A 22,801-nucleotide genomic window follows, 5' to 3' on the forward strand; every position below is an offset into this window, starting at 1 on the left:
TGCCTAATCTTTTACTATGACCTCGTAGATGGAGTAATTTGGTAATACAGATGAAACAACAATTTGACACTTGAAGTGCACTTACTCTGCAGCAAGAGAACAGTTATGTGACCATTCTTTCAGCTCCTTGGATGGATATGCTTTTTACAAACATAAAATATTATATTTAAGAAAACTGTATATAAAAAAACTAGTTTTCCCAGCCATACTTAAAATGGAAATATAAAACTGCTGGTATTGCCCAGACGTGGGTCCCTTGCTCACTGTCTCACTGGAAACAAACTGTACCCAGCTGATGAGCCCATAACTAGGCCGAAACTGGTCCGGGGTTGCTTGTGTTCTGGTTTAGGGAGGATTTGGCTTGGCAGTTCGGCATGGACTTCGGCAACTGTCTGATGAGGGACGAGGCAGGTTCACTCACAGGCTCCCTACCTTGATGAATGTGTGACTACATGAGAGAGCCTCTTGATAGATGCACATGATATCTGAACCATCTGAATATATACTTTCTGAAGGAAAGTGTCTTTGAAATATGGTGAGAGCCTTAAGCCTCATTTCTGCCTGGCATGACAGCTTAGATAGGCAGGGACATCCCTAGCTCTGGTGAAGGCCCTACATGCATGAGGGCTTTTTAAGGCAGGCCGAAACATGTGGCTTAATAAGGGTCTTTTTGAGAAATTTCAACTCAACTACAAGATCCAAACTCTGTTTTTAGTTAGGTCTATGGTTCCCACTTATTAAAGGATATTTACCTGGGTTTACCCTGAGACATTTTTACCTCTTATCTTCTGGATCCCTGCTATATATTCAGCTACAATTTATATGAGAACTCCCATCCTTTTTTAGGTTGAGTCTCCCCTGGTTGTACTATCATTCCGGGGTGTGGATAGGCGCCAGTGATAAAGCATGCCAGTATTAAGTGGATGAGGAGTCTACTCCAAAACCTTTGAATTTCCCACATGACCTTCCCTTCTGACAACTCTAGACTAGCTGTCCATTTGTGTTTGTGTTTGTGATTATAGTTGGGAGAATGCAACTAGGGTTCCTTTTCTCTCGCTCTCTCATTCTGATTGAACGGGATGGACTGTGCCCATGAGGAGCAGGGTCAAGACTGATTTGAATATGGCTGGGTTCAAACTGAAGTGACGTGGTGAGCAAAAGAAGGATGGGTTGGAGTGCTACCCAGAGCTATTGCCAGTGGTTAGATTTATTGAAAGCAGCCCCCCATCGCCTTTTGTGTGTAGCTTGTATCTCGAGACATTGAAAGATCTCTGAACTGGAAACAGCTTGAGAATGACAAATGCAATGGTGCTTTTTAGCTATGGTAATCTGCGTTAGAACTGCCCTTTCCTCATGGTTTACTGGTAGTGGTTTCCTTGTGCATACAGGTTAGGGTTTTCTGCCTTATCATATATTTTTCTCTTACCCTGTGCAGGGAGTTCTCAGATGCCCTAGAGTATCTGCAGTTACTGAATGGATGGTCGGACGCTGCAGGTACAACCAACCACAGCTTCTCCATCAGCTCCAGCATGGCATGTGTCACAGGTGAGAATATTATCTGCCATAGTGATGTCACACAAGGTCCAGCCTGTGCTTTGGGTGGAGGTGCCTCAGATAATGATGTTTCACAGGGTCCAGCCTGCGTTCACGGTTTTGGTCACATGAGAGAACATTATCTGCAGCAGTGATGTTACTCAGGGACCAGCCTGTTCTCTTGGGCATGCATCACAGGTGAGAGGGTATCTCTTAGTGAAGACACACAGGCTCTGGTATGTGTTCGGGGTAGCGCTGCACACGTGAATAGGTACCCGGTGCGATAATGATGTCACTTGGACCAGGCTGTCTTTGCTGTGGTACCTGTCATAGGGATGGTACGCATGGGTCTGACCTGCTTACATGGGTGTGGGTAAAAGGAGAGCACATCACCTACATGAGGGATGCCCCTCTGGGACCAGCTTGTGCTCCTGGATGTGTATCACCTGTGAGAGGGTTTCCTGCTACTGTAATGTCAGACAGAGGAGTGCGCTGCTGAGCACATATCACTGGTGGTGACATAACCTCCTGTACTGAAAACCTGCAGGGCCTCAGGAGTGAGGAACCCATCTTCCTGCTCCTTTGCTCATGGATGCCAATTCACTCAAATGCTAGGGTTAGCAGAAGTAACATCATATGCCCTTGGACCTCCACTTTCAGCCAAACACACATACTTACACATACACACAAATCCACACGTATACACTTTCACACATAAACACTCTCACCCGTAAGCACGCACACAACATACATTTAAAAGCATTTTTTACTTACCTCAGCTGCCAAAGAAGGGCATATTCCTGCTTATTGTACCCCATTTTTTATACACTATTAGTGAATGTTATGTTTTATTTATTCACTATTAGTGTAATAAACAATTGACAGAAAATCAAGGGAGGAGAGCCCCAGCTGCCTCTGTGTTCCTGGCACTGAATTTGCCACCTCTGAGGCCATGGGTCACAAGGGGCAAGCAAGGGGTCGCAGCTGCGACTCCTAAATGGCGTCCATAGCTTTGCTCTCTTCTGTATTTGAGTATAGGTGGGTCACATACATGCATTCCTGGGGCCCACTGTAGTGTTCTTCCTGTCACAGGCTTCCTAGCTCATTTCTTCCTTTTCTCCATATAGTTGTCCCTTCTTGACCTGTTCCAACTGCAGCTGATGCTAATCCGTTTTGTTCCTCTCTCCGGCAGGCACAGATCCTGTCGCCAAGTGGTGGGCTTCCATCATAATTGTGGCAATTAATTGGCTCCAAGGAGATGACGAAGCAGCAGAGCGATTGTATCCTCTAGTGGAATACATGCCAAAGGTCCTCTGTGCCACTGAGTGAGTATTGGACTGTAATTGAGATGCACAACTTGGGTACTGAAATACTATTGTCAAAGACAGAGCATAATGTGAAAAGATAACCCAGGCACGAGAAATAAGTCCTAGATTACTAACCCTGGGGGCAGGGGATTTCATAATAACGATGGGGTAATGTGTCAAAAGGCAAGAGTAAGGGGTAATTGTATCCTATTGATGCTTCGTTTGAGAACTGAAAAATTAGATGTAAGGACTCACTATCCGTGACGTATTTCTCTTGCTTGGACGATTAAGGATGTTGTGTAACTACTTTAAAACTCATTGGAACATTGGAATGTTGAGCGCTCGATAGAAGACAGTGGAGTGCTCCGGGCTTCTATAGAAGCCCCGGAGCAGCAACATTCCAATGTTTGTTCACAGCTGTTGCTGTGAATAAAGGCCAGGAGATTTCAACCCCACCCCTCCTCCGGGCTTGGTGAGGCCTTTATTTTACAAATTAGAACATTCTGCCCTCTAGGAGAGGAATGTTCTAATAGCCTTAGAGCCCTCCGTACCAGGCTCTACTGGCCATTAGAACACTGGAATGTTGGGAGCTCCATTGAAAACAATGGAGTGCTCTGGGCTTATAATGGCTGGTATAAGCCTGGAGCTCCAACATTCCAATGTTTCTTTGTTCACAGCTTTGCCTGTGAACAAAGGCTTCAGGGAGCCTGGGGGATTTCAATCCCCTCACGCTCCCATAAGGCTTTGTTCTTTTTTGTTAGAACATTCTGCCCTCTATTGGCAGAATGTTCTAATAGCCTTATAGCCCTTCGTAGCTGGGCTATACCAGCTATTAAAGTCCCTCTCCCTTGTCAAAGGCACTCGCCTTCGGCTCGGGCCTTTAAAGCTGGAGAGGGCCTTTAATAGCCGGTATAGCCCTCTACGGCGGGCTATAAGGCTATATTAAAGGCACACATCCTTGTTAAAGGTTTAACACTGGATAGGGCCTTTAATAACCGGTAGAGCCGCCTACGTTGGGCTTCTAGGCTATAATAAAAAACGATTTGAGGAAAAAAAGCAAGAGAAATACATATTAGAACAGAAAGAAAACCCGAAGGGTGTGACAGAGAATCATGGCGTGTGACGGGCTAAGGCACACCTCAAAAGAATCAATCATACTTCAATGACATAAACCACACCTTGGGAATAAATGATACTGCCTGGTGGAGTAAACAAACATTGGATAATGTAAATATGATTTAAAGACGCCTAGGATTAATTTCCACAGGTCTTTGTACAATTATGAATAATACATACGCCTGGGGGCAGGGGATTTCATAATAACGATGGGGTAATGTGTCAAAAGGCAAGAGTAAGGGGTAATTGTATCCTATTGATGCTTCGTTTGAGAACTGAAAAATGAGATGTAAGGACTTACTATCCGTGACGTATTTCTCTTGCTTGGACGATTAAGGATGTTGTGTAACTACTTTAAAACTCATTGGAACATTGGAATGTTGAGCGCTCGATAGAAGACAGTGGAGTGCTCCGGGCTTCTATAGAAGCCCCGGAGCAGCAACATTCCAATGTTTGTTCACAGCTGTTGCTGTGAATAAAGGCCAGGAGATTTCAACCCCCCCCCCCTCCTCCGGGCTCGGTGAGGCCTTTATTTTACAAATTAGAACATTCTGCCCTCTAGGGGAGGAATGTTCTAATAGCCTTAGAGCCCTCCGTACCAGGCTCTACTGGCCATTAGAACACTGGAATGTTGGGAGCTCCATTGAAAACAATGGAGTGCTCTGGGCTTATAATGGCTGGTATAAGCCCGGAGCTCCAACATTCCAATGTTTCTTTGTTCACAGCTTTGCCTGTGAACAAAGGCTTCAGGGAGCTTGGGGGATTTCAATCCCCTCACACTCCCATAAGGCTTTGTTCTTTTTTGTTAGAACATTCTGCCCTCTAGTGGCAGAATGCTCTAATAGCCTTATAGCCCTTCGTAGCTGGGCTATACCAGCTATTAAAGTCCCTCTCCCTTGTTAGAGGCCCTCGCCTTCGGCTCGGGCCTTTAACGCTGGAGAGGGCCTTTATATTAAAGGCACACATCCTTGTTAAAGGTTTAACACTGGATAGGGCCTTTAATAACCGGTAGAGCCGCCTACGTTGGGCTTCTAGGCTATAATGAAAAACGATTTGAGAAAAAAAGCAAGAGAAATACATATTAGAACAGAAAGAAAACCCAAAGGGTGTGACAGAGAATCATGGCGTGTGACGGGCTAAGGCACACCTCAAAAGAATCAATCATACTTCAATGACATAAACCACACCTTGGGAATAAATGATACTGCCTGGTGGAGTAAACAAACATCGGAGAATGTAAATATGATTTAAAGACTCCTAGGATTAATTTCCACAGGTCTTTGTACAATTATGAATAATACATACGCCAGGTTCCCATGCTTGACAGCACCTGCCTTCAAAGGGAATGTTTCCCTCTAAGCCATCCGGAGGAGTCTAAAGTCTAGAATACAGAAAACTGAAGAAGCTACTGCACATTAATTACCATATCAGAGGAATCATGCATTCCATAGGAAGAATTAATCAAAAGGCAGTTCCGAAAAGAAAAAAAAGTACATCACACCATCTGCCCTAAATAGAGTGGACAGTCTTATGTATTTACAGTGACATGTAAGGTTTCCCTTGGCGGAGCCAGGAGAGGCACCGCTGCTGGAAACATGACAGTCCGCACACTGTTCTAAATAGAGCCGACAGGCCAGTTTAGAGAACAGGGCACTCCACCACGCTTGCGGTGGAGCACCCTGTTCGCCAGGCTCTAGACCCATGCACAAATCGTTAGATTCTCAGTAACTAACAAGCTCTTACACATGCTAATATTGCTTTGGAGACGTATACCCAGAGCTCAGATGATTATCGGGTGCCCTTCTTTTTTGGAAATGGATGTAACCATTCCTAGGGGAAGTAAATATTTTGGTATGTTAAAATGTATTGTGCCAAACAGCACATTTACCAGAGTTTCTTGGGGCTGGTGAGGGCAAGAAGAGACAGGGACTATTTTTCCAATTACCCAGGTGCAATAAAGCCTGAAGGGCCATTAGCTAAGTTTCCAACATTTTCCTAAATCTCAGGTGCTCTGGTTTGCTAGACACAAAGCTTTCCATAGGTCTTTGAAAAATGTGAACTTAGTTTCAGTTGTGTAAAGGATCTAGGCGCTTTGTGGTGGCTTATTGATGCCAACATGTTTTTTGTCCAGAAAGCAAGGGTTTCTCCATAGCTGTGTGAATCAGACACATTAATATGAATGGAATGATTTTTGAAGCCAGCGGTCATTGTAGTGCTAGAGACACATGGTTAAACAAGACTGAGTTTGGCGTTTTGCAAGTGATGGATGGATTTTATAGGGGCTCCCAAATAAATGCTGTTTCCATAATCAAGATGGAATTGGACAAACACATAAACCCTATTACTAGGGCAATATACACCATAACTCATGAGATGAAACATGTCTCTGTGAAACAAACTGTACAGCTGAAGGATGAACTATACCTCATGAATCAAATGTGCGGCAGGGTGTTGACCCATCCCTCAGGGGTATTACATTACACCAGACTAGTTCTACAACAGACCAGTTGACATTCAGCAGTCAGCGGTTTTTACTGATGTCCGTGGTGCTGTGTGGCTCAGTTTCTGCTGGTGTCCGTGGTGTTGCATGGCTCAGTTTCTGTTGGTGTCCATGGTGGTGACAAGAAAGAGGTGTGGCGCCGCGGCTAGGGCGACTGACTCTGGAATCTGGGGATCACGGTTCGATCCCCGGCACCGGCGGCAGATTAGTCCAGCACCATGTGACTTTGGGCATTAGCTTGCTTAATCTTCCCGACGGCCCCCAGCGCCTAGAGACCCTTACGGGTGATTGTGCGCTTTACAAATGTGGATTATTATTTTGCTACAGCCAGTCTCACCGCTATTTTGTCTCTCCTTGTGCTTAGAAACCCCTTGCCCAAGGCGGCGCACTACACATTCAAGGCTTTACGTACCATGCTGGGGAAGCAAGACAGCAGTCAGGCCAGCCTGGCCCAGTGTGATAAAGCCAGTGTGTACCTGCGGGACAGTCTCACCATGACCTCTACAGCCTGCAGCGCTATTGATAAAGTAAGTTCAATTCTGCTGACTTGCCTTATGTCTCCAGACTAGTTGGTAGTGAGTGTCTCTCTCTAGTGGGTGTCTCTCTCCATGACTAGTGGGCAGCAGGTGTCTCACTCAAGACCAGTGGCTAGCGGGTGTCTCTCTCCAGACTAGTCGCAGCGGGTGTCTCTCTCCAAGACTAGTGGGTAACAGTTGCCTCTCTCAAGACTAGTGGGCAGTAGGGTCTCTCTCCAAAACCTGTGGATGGCAGATGTCTCTCTTCAGAACTTTCATGAGCCATGAGGGTTCTACAGAGAGACATCTGCCGCCCGCTTGTCTTATGAGTTGAATGGGATGATGTCCATGGTGTTCTTTGGCTCAGTTTCCGCTGGTTTCCGTGGTGTTGTGTGGCTCAATTGATGCTGACGTCCGTGGTGTTCTGTGGCTCAGTTGATGCTGATGTCCGTGGTGTTCTGTGGCTCAGTTTCTGCAGGTGTCTGTGATGTTGTGTGGCCCAGTTTCTGCTGATGTCCGTGGTGTTGCGTGTCTCTGTTTCTGGCGGTGTTCGTGGTGTCGCTTGGCTCCGTTTCTGCTGGTGTCCATGGTATTACATGGCTCTGTTTCGGCTGGTGTGTGGCTCCATTTCTGCTTGTGTCCATGGTGTTGCATGGCTCCGTTTCTGCTTCAGTCCGTAGTGTTGCATGGCTCCGGTTCTGTTGGTCTCCATGTTGCTGCGTGGCTCAGTTTCTGCTGATGTCCTTGGTGTTGCATGGCTCAGTTTCTGCTAACGTCTGTGGAGTTGCGTGGCTCAGTTTCTGCTGATGTCCGTGGTGTTGTGTGGCTCAGTTTCCACTGGTGTCCGTGGTGTCGCGTGGCTCAATTTCTGCTGATGTTCGTGGTGGTTGCGTGGCTCAGTTTTTGTGTCTATGGTGTTGTGTGGCCCAGTTTATGCTGGTGTCCTTGGATGTTGTGTGGCCCATTTTCTGCTGGTGTCTGTGTTTTTGTGTGGCTCAGTTTCTGCTGGTGTCTGTGGAGTTGAGTGGCTATGTTTCTGCTGATGCCCGTGGTGTTGCAGGGCTCTGTTTCTGGTGGTGACTGTGGTGTTGTATGGCTCAGTCTCTGCCGATGTCTATGGTGTTGAATGGCTCAGTTTCTGCCTATGTCCGTAGTGTTGTATGGCTCAGTTTCTGCTGATGTCCGTGGTGTTGTATGGCTCAGTTTCTACTGATGTCCGTGGTGTTGTATGGGTCAGTTTCTGCTGATGTCCGTGGTGTTGTATGGCTCAGTTTCTACTGATGTCCGTTGTGTTGTATGGCTCAGTTTCTGTTGATATCCGTGGTTTTGTATGGCTCGGTTTCTGCTGATGTCCGTTGTGTTGTATTGCTCGGTTTCTGCTGATGTCTGTGGTGTTAAATGGCTCAGTTTCTGCCTTTGTCCGTAGTGTTGTATGGCTCAGTTTCTGCTGATGTCCGTAGTGTTGTATGGCTCAGTTTCTACTGATGTCCGTGGTGTTGTATGGCTCGGTTTCCGCTGATGTCTGTGGTGTTGTATGGCTCTGTTTCTGCTGATGTCTGTGGTGTTGTATGGCTCGGTTTCTGCTGATATCCGTGGAGTTGCATGGCTCGGTTTCTGCTGATGTCCGTGGTGTTGTATGGCTCGGTTTCTGCTGATATTCGTGGTGTTGTATGGCTTGGTTTCTGCTGATGTCTGTGGTGATTTACGGCTCAGTTTCTACCGATGTCTGTGGTGTTGTATGGTTCAGTTTCTGCTGATGTCCGTGGTGTTGTATGGTTCAGTTTCTTCTGATGTCCGTAGTGTTGTATGGCTCAGTTTCTACTGATGTCCATGGTGTTGTATGGCTCAGTTTCTGCTGATGTCTGTGGTGTTGTATGGCTTGGTTTCTGCTGATGTCCGTGGTGTTGTATGGTTCAGTTTCTGCTGATGTCCGTGGTGTTGTATGGCTTGGTTTCTGCTGATGTCTGTGGTGATTTACGGCTCAGTTTCTACCGATGTCTGTGGTGTTGTATGGTTCAGTTTCTGCTGATGTCCGTGGTGTTGTATGGTTCAGTTTCTTCTGATGTCCGTAGTGTTGTATGGCTCAGTTTCTACTGATGTCCATGGTGTTGTATGGCTCAGTTTCTGCTGATGTCTGTGGTGTTGTATGGCTTGGTTTCTGCTGATGTCCGTGGTGTTGTATGGTTCTGTTTCTGCTGATGTCCGTGGTGTTGTATGGTTCAGTTTCTGCTGATGTCCGTGGTGTTGTATGGTTCAGTTTCTGCTGATATCCGTGGTGTTGTATGGCTCAGTTTCTGCCTATGTCCGTAGTGTTGTATGGCTCAGTTTCTGCTGATGTCCGTAGTGTTGTATGGCTCAGTTTCTACTGATGTCCGTGGTGTTGTATGGCTCGGTTTCCGCTGATGTCTGTGGTGTTGTATGGCTCTGTTTCTGCTGATGTCTGTGGTGTTGTATGGCTCGGTTTCTGCTGATATCCGTGGAGTTGCATGGCTCGGTTTCTGCTGATGTCCGTGGTGTTGTATGGCTCGGTTTCTGCTGATATCCGTGGTGTTGTATGGCTTGGTTTCTGCTGATGTCTGTGGTGATTTACGGCTCAGTTTCTACCGATGTCTGTGGTGTTGTATGGTTCAGTTTCTGCTGATGTCCGTGGTGTTGTATGGTTCAGTTTCTTCTGATGTCCGTAGTGTTGTATGGCTCAGTTTCTACTGATGTCCATGGTGTTGTATGGCTCAGTTTCTGCTGATGTCTGTGGTGTTGTATGGCTTGGTTTCTGCTGATGTCCGTGGTGTTGTATGGTTCAGTTTCTGCTGATGTCCGTGGTGTTGTATGGCTTGGTTTCTGCTGATGTCTGTGGTGATTTACGGCTCAGTTTCTACCGATGTCTGTGGTGTTGTATGGTTCAGTTTCTGCTGATGTCCGTGGTGTTGTATGGTTCAGTTTCTTCTGATGTCCGTAGTGTTGTATGGCTCAGTTTCTACTGATGTCCATGGTGTTGTATGGCTCAGTTTCTGCTGATGTCTGTGGTGTTGTATGGCTTGGTTTCTGCTGATGTCCGTGGTGTTGTATGGTTCTGTTTCTGCTGATGTCCGTGGTGTTGTATGGTTCAGTTTCTGCTGATGTCCGTGGTGTTGTATGGTTCAGTTTCTGCTGATGTCCGTGGTGTTGTATGGTTCAGTTTCTGCTGATATCCGTGGTGTTGTATGGCTCAGTTTCTGCCTATGTCCGTAGTGTTGTATGGCTCAGTTTCTACTGATGTCTTTGGTGTTGTAGGGCTCAGTTTCTGCTGGCCTTGTGTTATATGTCTCAGTTCTTCAGGATCTCAATCATGTGTGGAGAGTCCCAGCTCTTCGAACTCCTAGTCGTATACATAGATGGGGGTTCTAAAAGCATTGCGCAATGGCCAGTTAGAATGTGCTGTTACTCCAATACTGAAGTTACGAGTAGTAAGAACAAGGAATAATGATTCTATTCGACATTTTAATTTTTTATTTACCCACATTATCACCCAACCTAAATGAGCCTGATAGTCTTATACACATGAATGCAGGTGGGGAATGACCCTCCTCTTGGTATGGTTCAGTGGTTCGTTCTCTACAGTATAGCCATCTGGTTGCTGCCCCTTGTCTCTCCAAACTTTTCTCCTGTGTGAAGTTCAGTGGGTCACTTCCTACAGTGGCATCTCACTGGTGGAACCTCCATGGCTGCAGCTGTTGTGCATTGTAGTTGCATTGCATGGTTCAGATGAGGTGTCCAATGCGTCTGCAGTGCAATACAGAAGCAGCTTCTTTGGCATCTGCAGCGAGTGACCTGAAGAAGGACATACCAATCGATACTATTATCGACACAACAATCGATTTTACTATTGTCTGCTTCAATGCTACAAGATGGTAAATTTCTTATTTTTCATTGGCTGTTTACTTTGATGTCTCTGTGATTATTTTTGCTTCTCTTTGTGGAAAACCAGGATGGACCCTGAATTCAGGGGAAAACTATATGCAATAATCATACTATTAGAAAAGACATCTTCATAAATCTGTTTTAGAATGATGAGATGTATTTCTCTTTCAGCATATTTCTCATAAAATGCTCGAGCATCACATCGTATTCATCAAATTCCTCCACAGATTTTTTGACAACTTCTTTGCCATTTTGGTGCTTACCTCTCCATTTTGATTTTTCACATTCACAAAGGAAGCAAAAATGTGATTATGAGTGGTTTAGTGTTCAACTTCAGTCATGTTATTCATTGGAAGTGCATTTACGGTTGTATTAGTTCAAACAGGCAAAATACTGATGGTCAAGTGCTAATGAGCTAACGGGTACTGGTTGAATGTAAACAATGTTTAAGGTGCAGGCGAGGGCAAAATGTATGCCGGGAATCTTGATTGGGGATAAAATGTGCTCATTGGTACAAGTTTAGGTCCTTAGAAATTAGAAACAAATTGTTAATGTCCAGTGACCAGACTGTGTAATTTACTTTGTAGCAAGTATTAATGTCAATAGATGTATTCGCAATTAAGAGTACAGGTAAGATGGATGGTACAATTCTTCAACATGTTGTGGAATCTGTTTTTTTATTTTATTTATTTTTTTAGGCCTTCATTATTATATTATTTTTAAAATATATCAATGTCTCATTCTTCCCAGGGACCATTCATTTTAACTTCGGTATTTTCCTGTTCTGTCTGTCTGACCACGGTGGTAGTTACTATAAAATGCCTCGTGTTTGGCAAATGAGGCAGTGAATTAAATTTCTTGAAAATTGGAAATATTTTCAAGATCAGTAAATACAAAAAGCTGAAGATAGGGCAGATTACTTGTTTGCTTATAATCTTACGTTTATGTTTTTTACCTGGATGTTTTTCATATATATCCCACAAATTCATTTATTCACTGAAGTTTCTGCTACTTATATTCTTGTACTAAAATGTAGAATGGAGCATACATAGCTTTGAAAACTTGCATTCTGCTACCACCTAGTGGCAGGAAACAGAATTGTTCAAGTTATGTATTTAAAATACACCAAGCAAGTCGAATTGCTCAGTTTGAAACATTGGACATTTAATGTGTGCATGTTTATTGAAGAATGTTCCCACCATTACTTGTTTGTCGTATGGCAAGCTGAAAATATCAGTATCTTTGCTTTTTATTGTGCAGGGAATGCAGCTGGCTTTATGAAGAATTTAAACTCTCAGACGTGGTGTTATATCCAATCCATTTTAATTAACCGAGAATGGTTTTTAGTGAGCTTGGAAATGCGACATTAAATCTACCCAGGTCTTCATATGTTCACTCTTTTGGGCATATGTTGGGAAGGATGTTTGTATACACCAAAATCCAAAATCAGAGTTATGAAATTGCTCTACAAGTAGCAGCTTTACCTATATATTAAAAACAGGTGCAAAAGATAATCTGGTTGTTACTCGAATTATGATTAACATCGCAGGGGGATGAAAAAGGCTATATATTGAAGGATTGCTATAATATCCGTTGTTAGGTAGATCAGTAGAGATATGCTTTAATGACTTGAGTGACCCTTCAAAAAATAGTCTGTAAAAGCTACAACCCTTCCATCCTGTTTTTTTTTTTGTATGGTCTTTGAAGGCGGTCCAGCTGCTGTTCTGTGACCTGCTATTGGTGACAAGGACGAATGTTTGGCAGCAGCAGATGAATGCAGCAGGGCAGCAGATGAGTGGTGTGTTCCAAGCTTCTCCACTGGAGCTGAGGGGCTTCCAGCAGGACCTGAGCAGCCTCCGCAGGCTGGCGCAGTCTGCCCGGTCTGCAATGCGCCGGGTGAGTCTCACAGGGTCCAGTCCCTTTATGGAGGGTGTATAGGAGGCCGTCTGAGGTCTTGTGCGATTGTATGATCTGCTGGCAACATGTAACAGCATTATATTCAGAATCTGCCATTATATCATCTGTCCTGACAGCTACTCATCAGGCCCTCCTTTATACAGTGATGACGCGCACTATGTCGCTTTCGTTGATAATAGGCACACTTTTTCTTGTCGACTAATGGACAAACTTACCCACTCGCATCCCCAAGTGCATTTTCCAGCTAAAATGCATAATGTCCCAATCTTAGTTAGACTCTTAAATGTATTTCTCTCTCACTCCTTTGATGAAGGATTTGCGGTTTCCCATGTGTATCCTTTGAGGTGAAACCAGCCCTCTCCTTCAGTTGCTGCATTGTACCCTGCCTTCCCCCCGCCCTAAAATGAAATTTTCCCCTCTCCACTTACGAGCTTTGTTTTCCATCCTCACCCCCTCCAGAGATCATTCTTTCCTTCAGCTTCTCTAAGTGCACCCTGTCCCACTCTTATACTTTTGCTTTGCACCTTTAGTCCTCCAAGATCATCCTCCCTGTACCGCTCTGCTGAGTGTGCTGTGCTCCTAACCCGTCCATGAATGTTCTCGGAAGGGAAACATCCTTTACCACGAAACTTTTACAACGCGGTACCATTACCACGCAGGTTTTACAACGCAAGTTGTTACAACGACTTGCGCTGGAGGGCGCTGTAGGATAGGGAAGAGTTTAATTTACTATCCAACTCCTTCCCTACTATCCACGGGGAGTGGAGTTGGAATAGTAAATTAAACTATTCACTATCCAGCGCCCCCCAACTTGCGTTGTAAAACCTGCGTGGTAATGGTACGCATTGTAAAAGCACTCGTTGTACTGTCATACATCCTTCTCGGACTGTCTCACTCTTCTAGAAACTAATTCTTTGCTACTCCTTGACTGCTTTTAGTAGACTGTTCTAATAAGTGTCTTTTCTAGGTGTTTCTGCATGAAGCCACTGCACGGTTAATGGCTGGAGCGAGCCCCACCAGGACCCACCAACTCTTGGATCGCAGCCTGCGGCGGAGGGTTGGACAGAGCAGCAAAGAAGGTGAGGGAGTGCTGCACAAGATATTGGCTAATGGGTGCCTGTGACCCTTTGCTGAGCTTGTGGACGAAGTATGGGACCAGTGCCCCATTGATAGGCAATTTTGTAGTGCAGTAAATTCGTATGGACACATGCCATTTGCAAGGGCCAGTCCAGCTGGATTTTTAGCACGGAAAATGTAGTTTACCTTTTTATTTTTCTCCGTTATTTTTTAAAGGTACCGGTAACTATTCCTTTGGGTTATACACATTTTGGAGATTTAATTTTTATATTAAATGCTTCCTATGTTCTATGTAAAATTTACATTTCAAAAACTTGAGTTTTTCAGGAATTGTGTGACATGTACTGCTGGTAACTCAGAAAGGCCCTTACTATGCTTGATAGAAATCTGCTTCTTTGCATGACACAGAGACTCTTCTGAGGCTACACTTCTGTTCAGTCAGGTCTTCTTCACGTCCATGGATGTAAACAGACATGTGCCCGATTGATTGGTGCCAGGTTCTAGTAACAGGTGCATGTTGACACTGGCATCCAAGTGCCTGCATACCAGTGGATCCTTTATGTGAGGAACTTGGAATTTGTTTAGCCAGAATTTCCCTAAACAAAATCTACCTCACATAATATTCAATGCCATATTCATGGTGCTGGTGCTCTTCCTCCCTGCGCTGGAGCACAAACAGGCTTCCTAGTACAAGGCACACACGTTTGCACTATAGTACAAAGATGTGTGTGCAGTGTCGATTATTATTGGTTCTGGAAGGGTATTCTTTCTGTACAAAATACCATGCTTAGACTAACTTTAAAACGTTTCACACACTGGATGTGTGTTATCCAGTGCAGGAAATATTTAGGGGCAGATTTATGTTGGGAATGCGCCACGTTTGCGTCACGCAACTGCGGCGTAAACGTGGCGCATCCCTACGACCCATTTACACCGTGACGCATCTAGGCAGATGCGTCACGTTGTAAAGCCCTGCGCCACTTGTGGGCGTTCCGGCGCAGGGTGGGCGTTCCGGGGCAGGTGCGCCTCGCAAAAGTGGCTGAGTGAAATCTATAAGATTTCACTCAGTCACTTTCAGGCCAATGCTGCATCAAAACCCTGCGCCTGCTTGAAGCAGGCGTAGGTCTTGACGCAGCATTGTAAAGATGGGGCACCCCCGAGCCTTGCTGGAGCTGCGTCGCGCTTGCGATGCAACTCCAGCAATGCGCCACCTTTACGGCACAGATGCGTCACGCATCTGTGCTATTTTTGCCCCATGGTGCGCCGCATTGTAAATGCGGCGCACCATGGGTGGCGGAGCAGCGGCGCAAAATAACTGGCGCATCCTTGGGGATGCGCCAGTTATCATAAATCTGCCCCCAAATGTGAGAAAAGTTAAGAGAAGTATTTACCTTTCTCCTTGTTAACGACTCTCTCAAAGAGGTGTTTTTTTGCGCAAATCCCTCTCTAACCATTTTAGTGGATAGTGGTTTGCGTAAAAACGCATGAATGTGCCACAAATGAAACCTCCTTTGATGCAAAGCGCTCTTTGTGTTACTTAAACAGCTATTTCCTAGTGCAAAAATGTTTTGTGCTGGAAAGTAAATACTTTATCGTGTGCCACTTTGCATCGGCACAGAATGTTGGTAAATCTGACCTTAAGTATCACTGAGCTTGAGGGGAAAAAGTATTTTGTTGTTTTTGGGCACATTGGGAGTTACAAATGCACCTCAGGCCTGGTGAGGGCAAGCCTGGCTATTGAGGATGGTGGGTCTAGTATGTGTATGTGCACTAAATCGTCAGATTTCAAATGCTTGTGCAAACCTTTCATGGCTGGTGGTTTCAATTGGTGCAGAATAACTTGGGGCCAGAAGCCTCCAATTCAAGAAGTAGAAATAGTCCACCCGCCATATGGAGACCAACTACCTTACGGTCTCCCAGGGCTTCCGTACTGGCATATAGTCCGGGACAGACGCCAGGAAGTGATTCTGTGAAGTAGGGGTTAGTTTCACAACAAAACTGAAGTTAATGTAATTCTGTACGTTTGGATTGGGAATCAATGCTATATATTGGTTACATTACTTTCTAAAAGAAAAGGGCTGGGGATATTTATAGCATGAAACACTCAAATCAAAGCAGCAGTAGGAGGTGGATCCAGTGTCAGTGAGGCTGGCCTAAGGGCATCTGGCCCAATACCAAATATATTACAATGACAGATTATTTGTTCTGCCTTTAGTATGGTTCCTTTATCACACTGTGCTCCCAAAGGCCCCGTACTAACTGCACTATTAACGTACGTATTAACTGTACTAGTAAATATTTACATTGAGTACCAGTTCAAAAGTATGAGATTAACAACATCAACTTTCTGTGATGCGCCCAAGCAATATAAAAAGGTAACGCTGCTTCAAACAAATCGTTCTCCACAAGCTGTTTCATACCTTTAATATGTCAATGGTCCAAATGTTAGTTATTTCTGCCCTGGCCACTGTTTGCAAACTTATAAGAGATCAGTAGCAGTTACCTTGAACCTACACTTTCTAGCTTCTTCACTTGAAAGTCAGACCTCCTCTTTCTGAAAACCAGATTAATAATTTCCCTTTTCTTCCTATGTTTATGGTACTTCTTAACGCTGCCCAAGAAGTTTCATGAGGAAGATGGCTGACATGCCATGAAGGCTTCAGGTGTAGAGATAGGAGCTGCATGTATCTCGCTGGTCTCCAGTTGATTGCTAGTGCCTTGTATTTGATAGTCTATTCAGCAGAGAGGATTGTACTTCCTCTTAAAGAACAATTTCTTGTCACTCAATCCTGTTCAAAGATCTGTTCAATGTCGAACTCGCTGGGTGCAAGCTTTCTGTAGTATTGGGTTCACCAACCTGTGCTGCTTCCATCATTCTGGTATTGTTTTGCTCACATGTATGTTCACTTAACTTATTTGATTTGTTGATTTCATGTTCTGGAACCTTGATTAGTAATGCACAAGCTCTTGGGGACTGTTTCTTTAGTTACTTCTGAGCTTCATGGATTGCAGGTCGTGGGCATTTGTACTTAAGAATAAAAATGTATTACTACAGACCTCCATTTGGGTGGAGTCCCTTTTTGGACACTTGCCTAATCAGCCTCACCAAAGGGCCCTTCGGTGAGGCCGCCTCCACTGACCATTAGATTGCAGTGGAGGCGACTTAACAGTATAAACCTACCCAAGATGGCGTCTGAAAGTGCTTCAGAATACAGTAGCGCCGAGGTCCTTCCCAAAACCAACATGGCTGCCATGTTCTGTCTATAGAGGCACAGCTTGAGGAGGAGGACACAGATCGTTAAGGTACATGCAGGGGATCTTTTCTTTCGGTCCTTGGAAGTCTTCAATCATTCTAAACATATAGGGGCATATTACCAAGGGCCTGATCGCCGCTTTAGCAGGAATTTTTCCCGCTAAAGTGGCGATAATTTTATCGCCCTATTACCTAGCTGTCGCTAACGCCAGTTAGCGACAGCTAGTAGGAGATAGCGATCATCTTGGGGCCCACTTTGCATGTCAGCGATATTCATCGCTAATGACATGCAAAGTGGGCGTGCCAAGAAGTAAGCGACTGTTTCCAGTCGCTAACATTGCTATCTCCTATTACCTACTTTTGGAAATAATCGCGCTAAGCGCGATTATCTCCAAAAGCTAACGCCTGCCCAGAGCAGTTCTTATCCATGTTATCCAATGGTAGGTGGATAACATGGCTAAGAGCATTAGCTCAGTAATGCATGAATATCGCTGACTTTACAGCGATATTCATGCATTTCGGCCGATTTTTATCGCTTAGGAGATAAACCTTGATAATTGCAAGGTTCCTAAGCGATAAGAATAGGCGAAGCACGGCGATAAAATTACTGCCTCTAACCAAGCTTAGCGATAATTTTCGCTTATTCTTGGTATAATTTGTTGCCACTGACCCTTTGTGTTTGTCCTTCTTTGCCACTGCCATACCAGTGACTTAGTAGAGACAAATGACTCCACAATGTACCAGCTTACACGATTGTATTTACTTTTGCTTGCATATATAATATACAATTGTGCACAGAGATACAGGGCATTGTTGAGCACATGGATCTGAAGTTGTGTGTCTTTTTTGTTTATCCACAGATGTTATAAGGCTGGTCAGCTGCAGCGTGAGCTTCCCCACACTTCCTTGCCAGTGAAACCCACTCTTGTGTTGGGCGAGACCCAGGTGGGAATGATGAGTTTAATTCCACCTCCCTGGCCGTCTTCTCCTCACCTTCACACACTGAAGAGAGACTTAGATGAAAGCAACATGATGGTTTTAGGAGGCAGACTCCTGTCTGAATTTGGGCTGAAACAAGAGAGAAACAGAAAACATTATTCTCAGTGAAGGGATAACTAAGGTTGAAAAGTGGCTTCTTCCGTACCTTGAATGTGATAGGCGAGTTACTCCCAGTTGACACCAGACTGTATTGTTTTTACAATTGTTTCATTTATACTGTATTCTTGAGTTGGATTTTATTGTCCTTGTGTGCTGTTCCTTTAGCATTTCTCTCTCTCTGCATGTGGTCTTTCTCGGTTTTCTTAAATTTTCTGTCCTTACATGGATAAGCCGAAAGGCTGTGTACAGATCGAATATACACACATTGACAATCACAGAGAGGAATTCACAACTGATGCTGAGACTGTTCAGTTGGGGATGCCAATACTACTGCTGCATTGTGGGTTGCGGGAGCCTTCTTTAATAAGGTGCGTCCATTCGTAATCCTTGGGAACTCTGATAACCACTGCCCGCAAAATACCTTATGATGCAAAAGTTTAAAGGAGTTAATTTGTTCTACCCCTCCAGCTGGATCTGAACGTGCTGCCATTAAACACAGGATGTCAAGCATTTTCTGCAGATCTTTCATGGTCACAGGGTTAGATGTCGGTGGGATTCGTTATGAACTAAGGCTCTTTTTCTCACACAAAATTGGGGGATATCCCATGTGTAGCTGTGCTTGGTATAGAAGGCGAAGGCTCGTCCGATGGTGCTTATGGGTTACTTTTTTTTTTTTAAGCACTTTACTCTTGGTAAATTCAAAAGCTAACCCCCTTTTGCACCACCTTTCTTCTTAATACAGTAGAAACAACGGGAGGAGAACTTTCTTGGTCGCCAGTAGACGGTCTTACCTATAAATAAAGAATTGTGAGTCTGTGATCTGAATGCGAAGAGACAAGTCACACATTCCTCCTACTCTTTTAACCAGGCCGCTTGTGAAATCAATTTAGAAGCCAGTTCTGGCATGCACCACATTGGTTGTAGCCAAATTTTGTGAAAACACTGCTTGAATTTTTGTTTTGATGGTCTCAAATAGATCTCTTCTCTGCTTGAACGGGTATGTCCCTCATAAAGACCCTCTTTAGGTTTAGTTTGTCACATCTCTCTTGTATAAATATGTATTTAGTGTGACTGATCACATCTGTCTCTCAAGCGTGCATTTAGTGTAGATTTTCAACTCTCTTGGGTTTGATCTGCATTTATTTTGCACTGATACTTTTCTCTCTCCTGGGAATCTTCTATGGGCTTAATGTCACACAACCACAACTTCAACTCTACTCCAAGTTATTATACCAAGACACCCAACTTCTTTCTCATATTGTTCTGCTAGGTTTCTAATTTGTAGCTTTTTACTTGCACTCATGCAGAACATTTCTCAATAAATACATTTTTAGGAAAACATCAGATACAGTTATATGTCAAAGTCTTTTGTGCAACAAAAATATAGTTTGTTGAGTTTGGAAACAAAAAAATCGTTGTGAAGAGCACTTTTTCGCTGTGCTTGAATTGCAGACGCCAGTCATTTAAGGGATGTCGGTAAAGATGTAACCAAGCTCACTGGTGGCACAAAAGATTTGTGGAAATTTTTAATTCATATGTCTAGGATAAATCCATTAGTTGTAAAAACAAAATGTTTACAAAAAGAATAGGATAGGTTTCTAAAACCATCACTGTTGATTATCTAAGTCTCAAAAGAGAGACCAAACTGTGTGTTGGTCTGGAAATATCTCCCTTGCCCAAAAGGATGTTTACTTAATAGCATGGTTGGGGTACACTGGCTGGCTAACGAGAAGGCTTACGCTGCTGCTGCTGTCACATGTGTACCAAATATGTGGATCAACAGAAAATATGTAATTTCTGAGTGATCAGCTTGACACAAGAGAAGAAGTGGGCCAGCAGTTTGGCAATAGATACTTCCGCGTCTATTTTGCAGGTTCCAACAAAATAGTTGAAGATTTACCCTCTGATGGCTTACATGATATGCATCCTGAAATTGATTTGGGGTTTCTACGCAATTCCCAGTTAAAATAGGGTGATGGAGCCCTTCATTTAAAAGTAGTCGCAGCAGTAGGCTCGACAGAGAATGATCCCCATAAATGTTCTTTTCTTTGTAGCAGAAGCAGGACAGTGGGCTGAAGCTTACACTGCCACTTCCTACACAGCAGCTGGTTTGTTTATAAAGGAACCAATGTGGTTTGTAGTTTGCTCATGTTGCAGCCTTTCACAGCAGAGCCATCAAACGTACACACATCAAGTGTACATAAGAACCCTCTCACATGTCCTCTTAATTGTGTGCACATAATTTTGGGGTGTACAGCCTAAACTACAGAGAATATGTATTGATAGTTTATGGAAGGTGCTCACAGTGTTCGCTTCTTTGCTTCTAGTTTATGGAAGGCGCTCACAGTGTTGGCTTCTTTGCTTCTCAGCAGGTGAAATGGAGATGCACCCGACCCTGCGGGAGCACGCTGAGGCCCTCCTGCTGGCCTGCCGCTACTTGCCACCATCCTTCCTCTCCGCACCCGGGCAGCGGGTGGGCATGTTGGCCGAGGCAGCACGCACCCTGGAGAAGCTGGGGGACAAACGCTCACTTTACGACTGTCAGCAGATGATCATAAAGCTTGGCAGTGGTGGAAGCCCCGTCGCCTCTAGCTGAAGGGATCCACCATGAACAGCACCCGAGTCGTCTGCCAACTCGTTTTTATCTTGCTCTCTGATGCTTTCTCAGAAGTGGGCATACCCGTTGGCCACATTGGCTAGAACAGACCCCATCTGAGGGCAAAACGCTGCGTCAAAAAGTCCAGAAGATTAGGATCAGCTACGCAGAAGACCTTTCGCCCACATCAAAGAAATGGCATCAGTATTTTGGGCAAAAAAAACGCTGCTCTTCCTTTTTCTGTGTTTTCAAACCTGTGGTGGCTGAGAAGTTGACCAGTGTTTCCCTCAAACCCTTCCTGATGGAAAACAAGCCTTATCTCTGAGATAATTAAGATGCAGTCCCTTGGCTGGTGAGGACTCTTTACGTATGATGGCGTTGACTGGTCACACTAAGTGAGCTCGAGCACCATTAGAAGCGAGCTTTGCATCAACGTTGCGTTCATCGTTTTACTGTGTATGTAGAATCAGTGCATGGGCTGAGGTCCCATTGGAACTACAAATACTGACCTGCTCCCCTTATTGTTGGTGACAACCCCACTGTGTTCCTGACTTGCCCCAGATATTCTGGGTTGTTACTTCTATAGATGAGGAGGAATACTGTATAGTGAGAGGCCGATCGTGCCGATACATGGACAAAGATGGCACTCTACTCTTGGAATTGTGGCCACGTGTTATATTAGATTTATTTATATAGATTACAATTTTTTTAACGATACATTTTTAACAAATTCTTCTTAAAACAGATATGTCTACTTCATAGTTCCATATATCAGTGACATATACAGTAGCATTTTACCACAATATGTTGTATATGAAACGAAATTCATCCTCTACTCTCAGACTAAAGATGTTTAATGTTAAATTTGGCCTACATATTTATAGCAGAATATATAGTGATAAGTCATTCAGAATTGGTCCATATATCTTTGATATAAAATATGTCATGTGTCTCTATCTGTAAGAGTATTTGGTAAGAAATCTGTACAAATGATAACATAGGAGTCCATCCTTTGGCACCATGGGCTGACTAGTAGCATTTTCTCGTCTTTATTTGTAGGAATCAGTCAAATTCCCGAAATATGTGCTCGTGACAAAAAGAAACCCAAGTTATAGTTTTTTATGTGGATGCTACTGGGGTACACCTGCCTTGTGCCTTGTATCCTACGTCCAACCCAAAACCATTTAATTAATGGGTCAAATAGGTCCCAAAATGTGGCTACATGTTGCTTCTCTAGGTTTCCAGTCCTGATGGTTGGGGACAGGCAAGAGCATTCCCATAAAGCCAAGCTACCCCTATTTTGAAAACTAAAAAAGATTCTAGTTTTGTTGCATTTTCCTTAAAAATATTTTCTGCTAGAAATCATTCTAAAAGAGAGTTTGATCCGGTCTCATTTGCACTGTACATCTAACTGATATCACCGTTAATTACTGGTGCCAACTGTTTTTTTCTGTCACACTACAAATGTCTAATCTTGGTACAGACACCATTTTTAGTCAACGGTTTTTGATTTCGCTAAACTTGTGTGTATAACATGCTTACATATAGAGGATCTCAGCAGCCCTCTTTATTAGTCTGTTATTGTCATTCACATTTTCCTTCCGCCCACTACAGCATACAGGACGACACATTGGTCAGCCCACTTCTACTATGGCTAACTTCACTGTGAGTGATGGCACTCTACCCTTTTACAAGGAGCACATCCACACACAATGTAATTCCCTGAATTGCACAGAAGTACATTTGCAGTGTGTGCTTTTTGAGAACAAAAATATATATTTTTTGCTTGTAGCCAATTTATTTATTTTTTCTTTTAGATTGAAAAAAGTCTGACATCTTCACTAGTAATGTTTTGTAAAAACATTGACAAAACAAAAACAGCAATGGCAGAGTCAAAAAACTGGCTGTAGGCTTGCCACTTGGCCATTTTTTCTGTATGACAAGCATGGAAATAGGTACAGAAAATCTGCTTCAGCCTGTATTCTTTCCTCT

The 22,801-nt window shown here is 44.0% G+C and overlaps 1 protein-coding gene across 5 annotated transcripts in view; it reads left to right on the plus strand.

Annotated features, from left to right (window-relative positions):
* Positions 1–22,600, plus strand: part of SREBF1 (sterol regulatory element binding transcription factor 1) — a 98,655-nt gene extending 76,055 nt beyond the window's left edge. For 2 of the 5 annotated variants that reach the window (XM_078665205.1, XM_078665204.1), the window contains exons 14-19: positions 1,436–1,545; positions 2,726–2,858; positions 6,821–6,983; positions 12,576–12,764; positions 13,753–13,864; positions 17,976–19,557. In XM_078665205.1, coding sequence (XP_078521331.1) covers positions 1,436–1,545; positions 2,726–2,858; positions 6,821–6,983; positions 12,576–12,764; positions 13,753–13,864; positions 17,976–18,031 — 763 coding nt within the window. In that variant the 3' untranslated portion in view covers positions 18,032–19,557. Of the gene's footprint in view, positions 1–1,435; positions 1,546–2,725; positions 2,859–6,820; positions 6,984–12,575; positions 12,765–13,752; positions 13,865–17,975; positions 19,558–20,582 lie in introns of those variants that run through there. The other 3 variants (XM_078665203.1, XM_078665202.1, XM_078665201.1) reach the window with 3 other exon arrangements.
* The last annotated feature ends 201 nt before the right edge of the window (positions 22,601–22,801 follow it).

This window comes from Lissotriton helveticus, chromosome 10, assembly GCF_964261635.1.
Source record: "Lissotriton helveticus chromosome 10, aLisHel1.1, whole genome shotgun sequence".
NCBI lineage: Eukaryota > Metazoa > Chordata > Amphibia > Caudata > Salamandridae > Lissotriton > Lissotriton helveticus.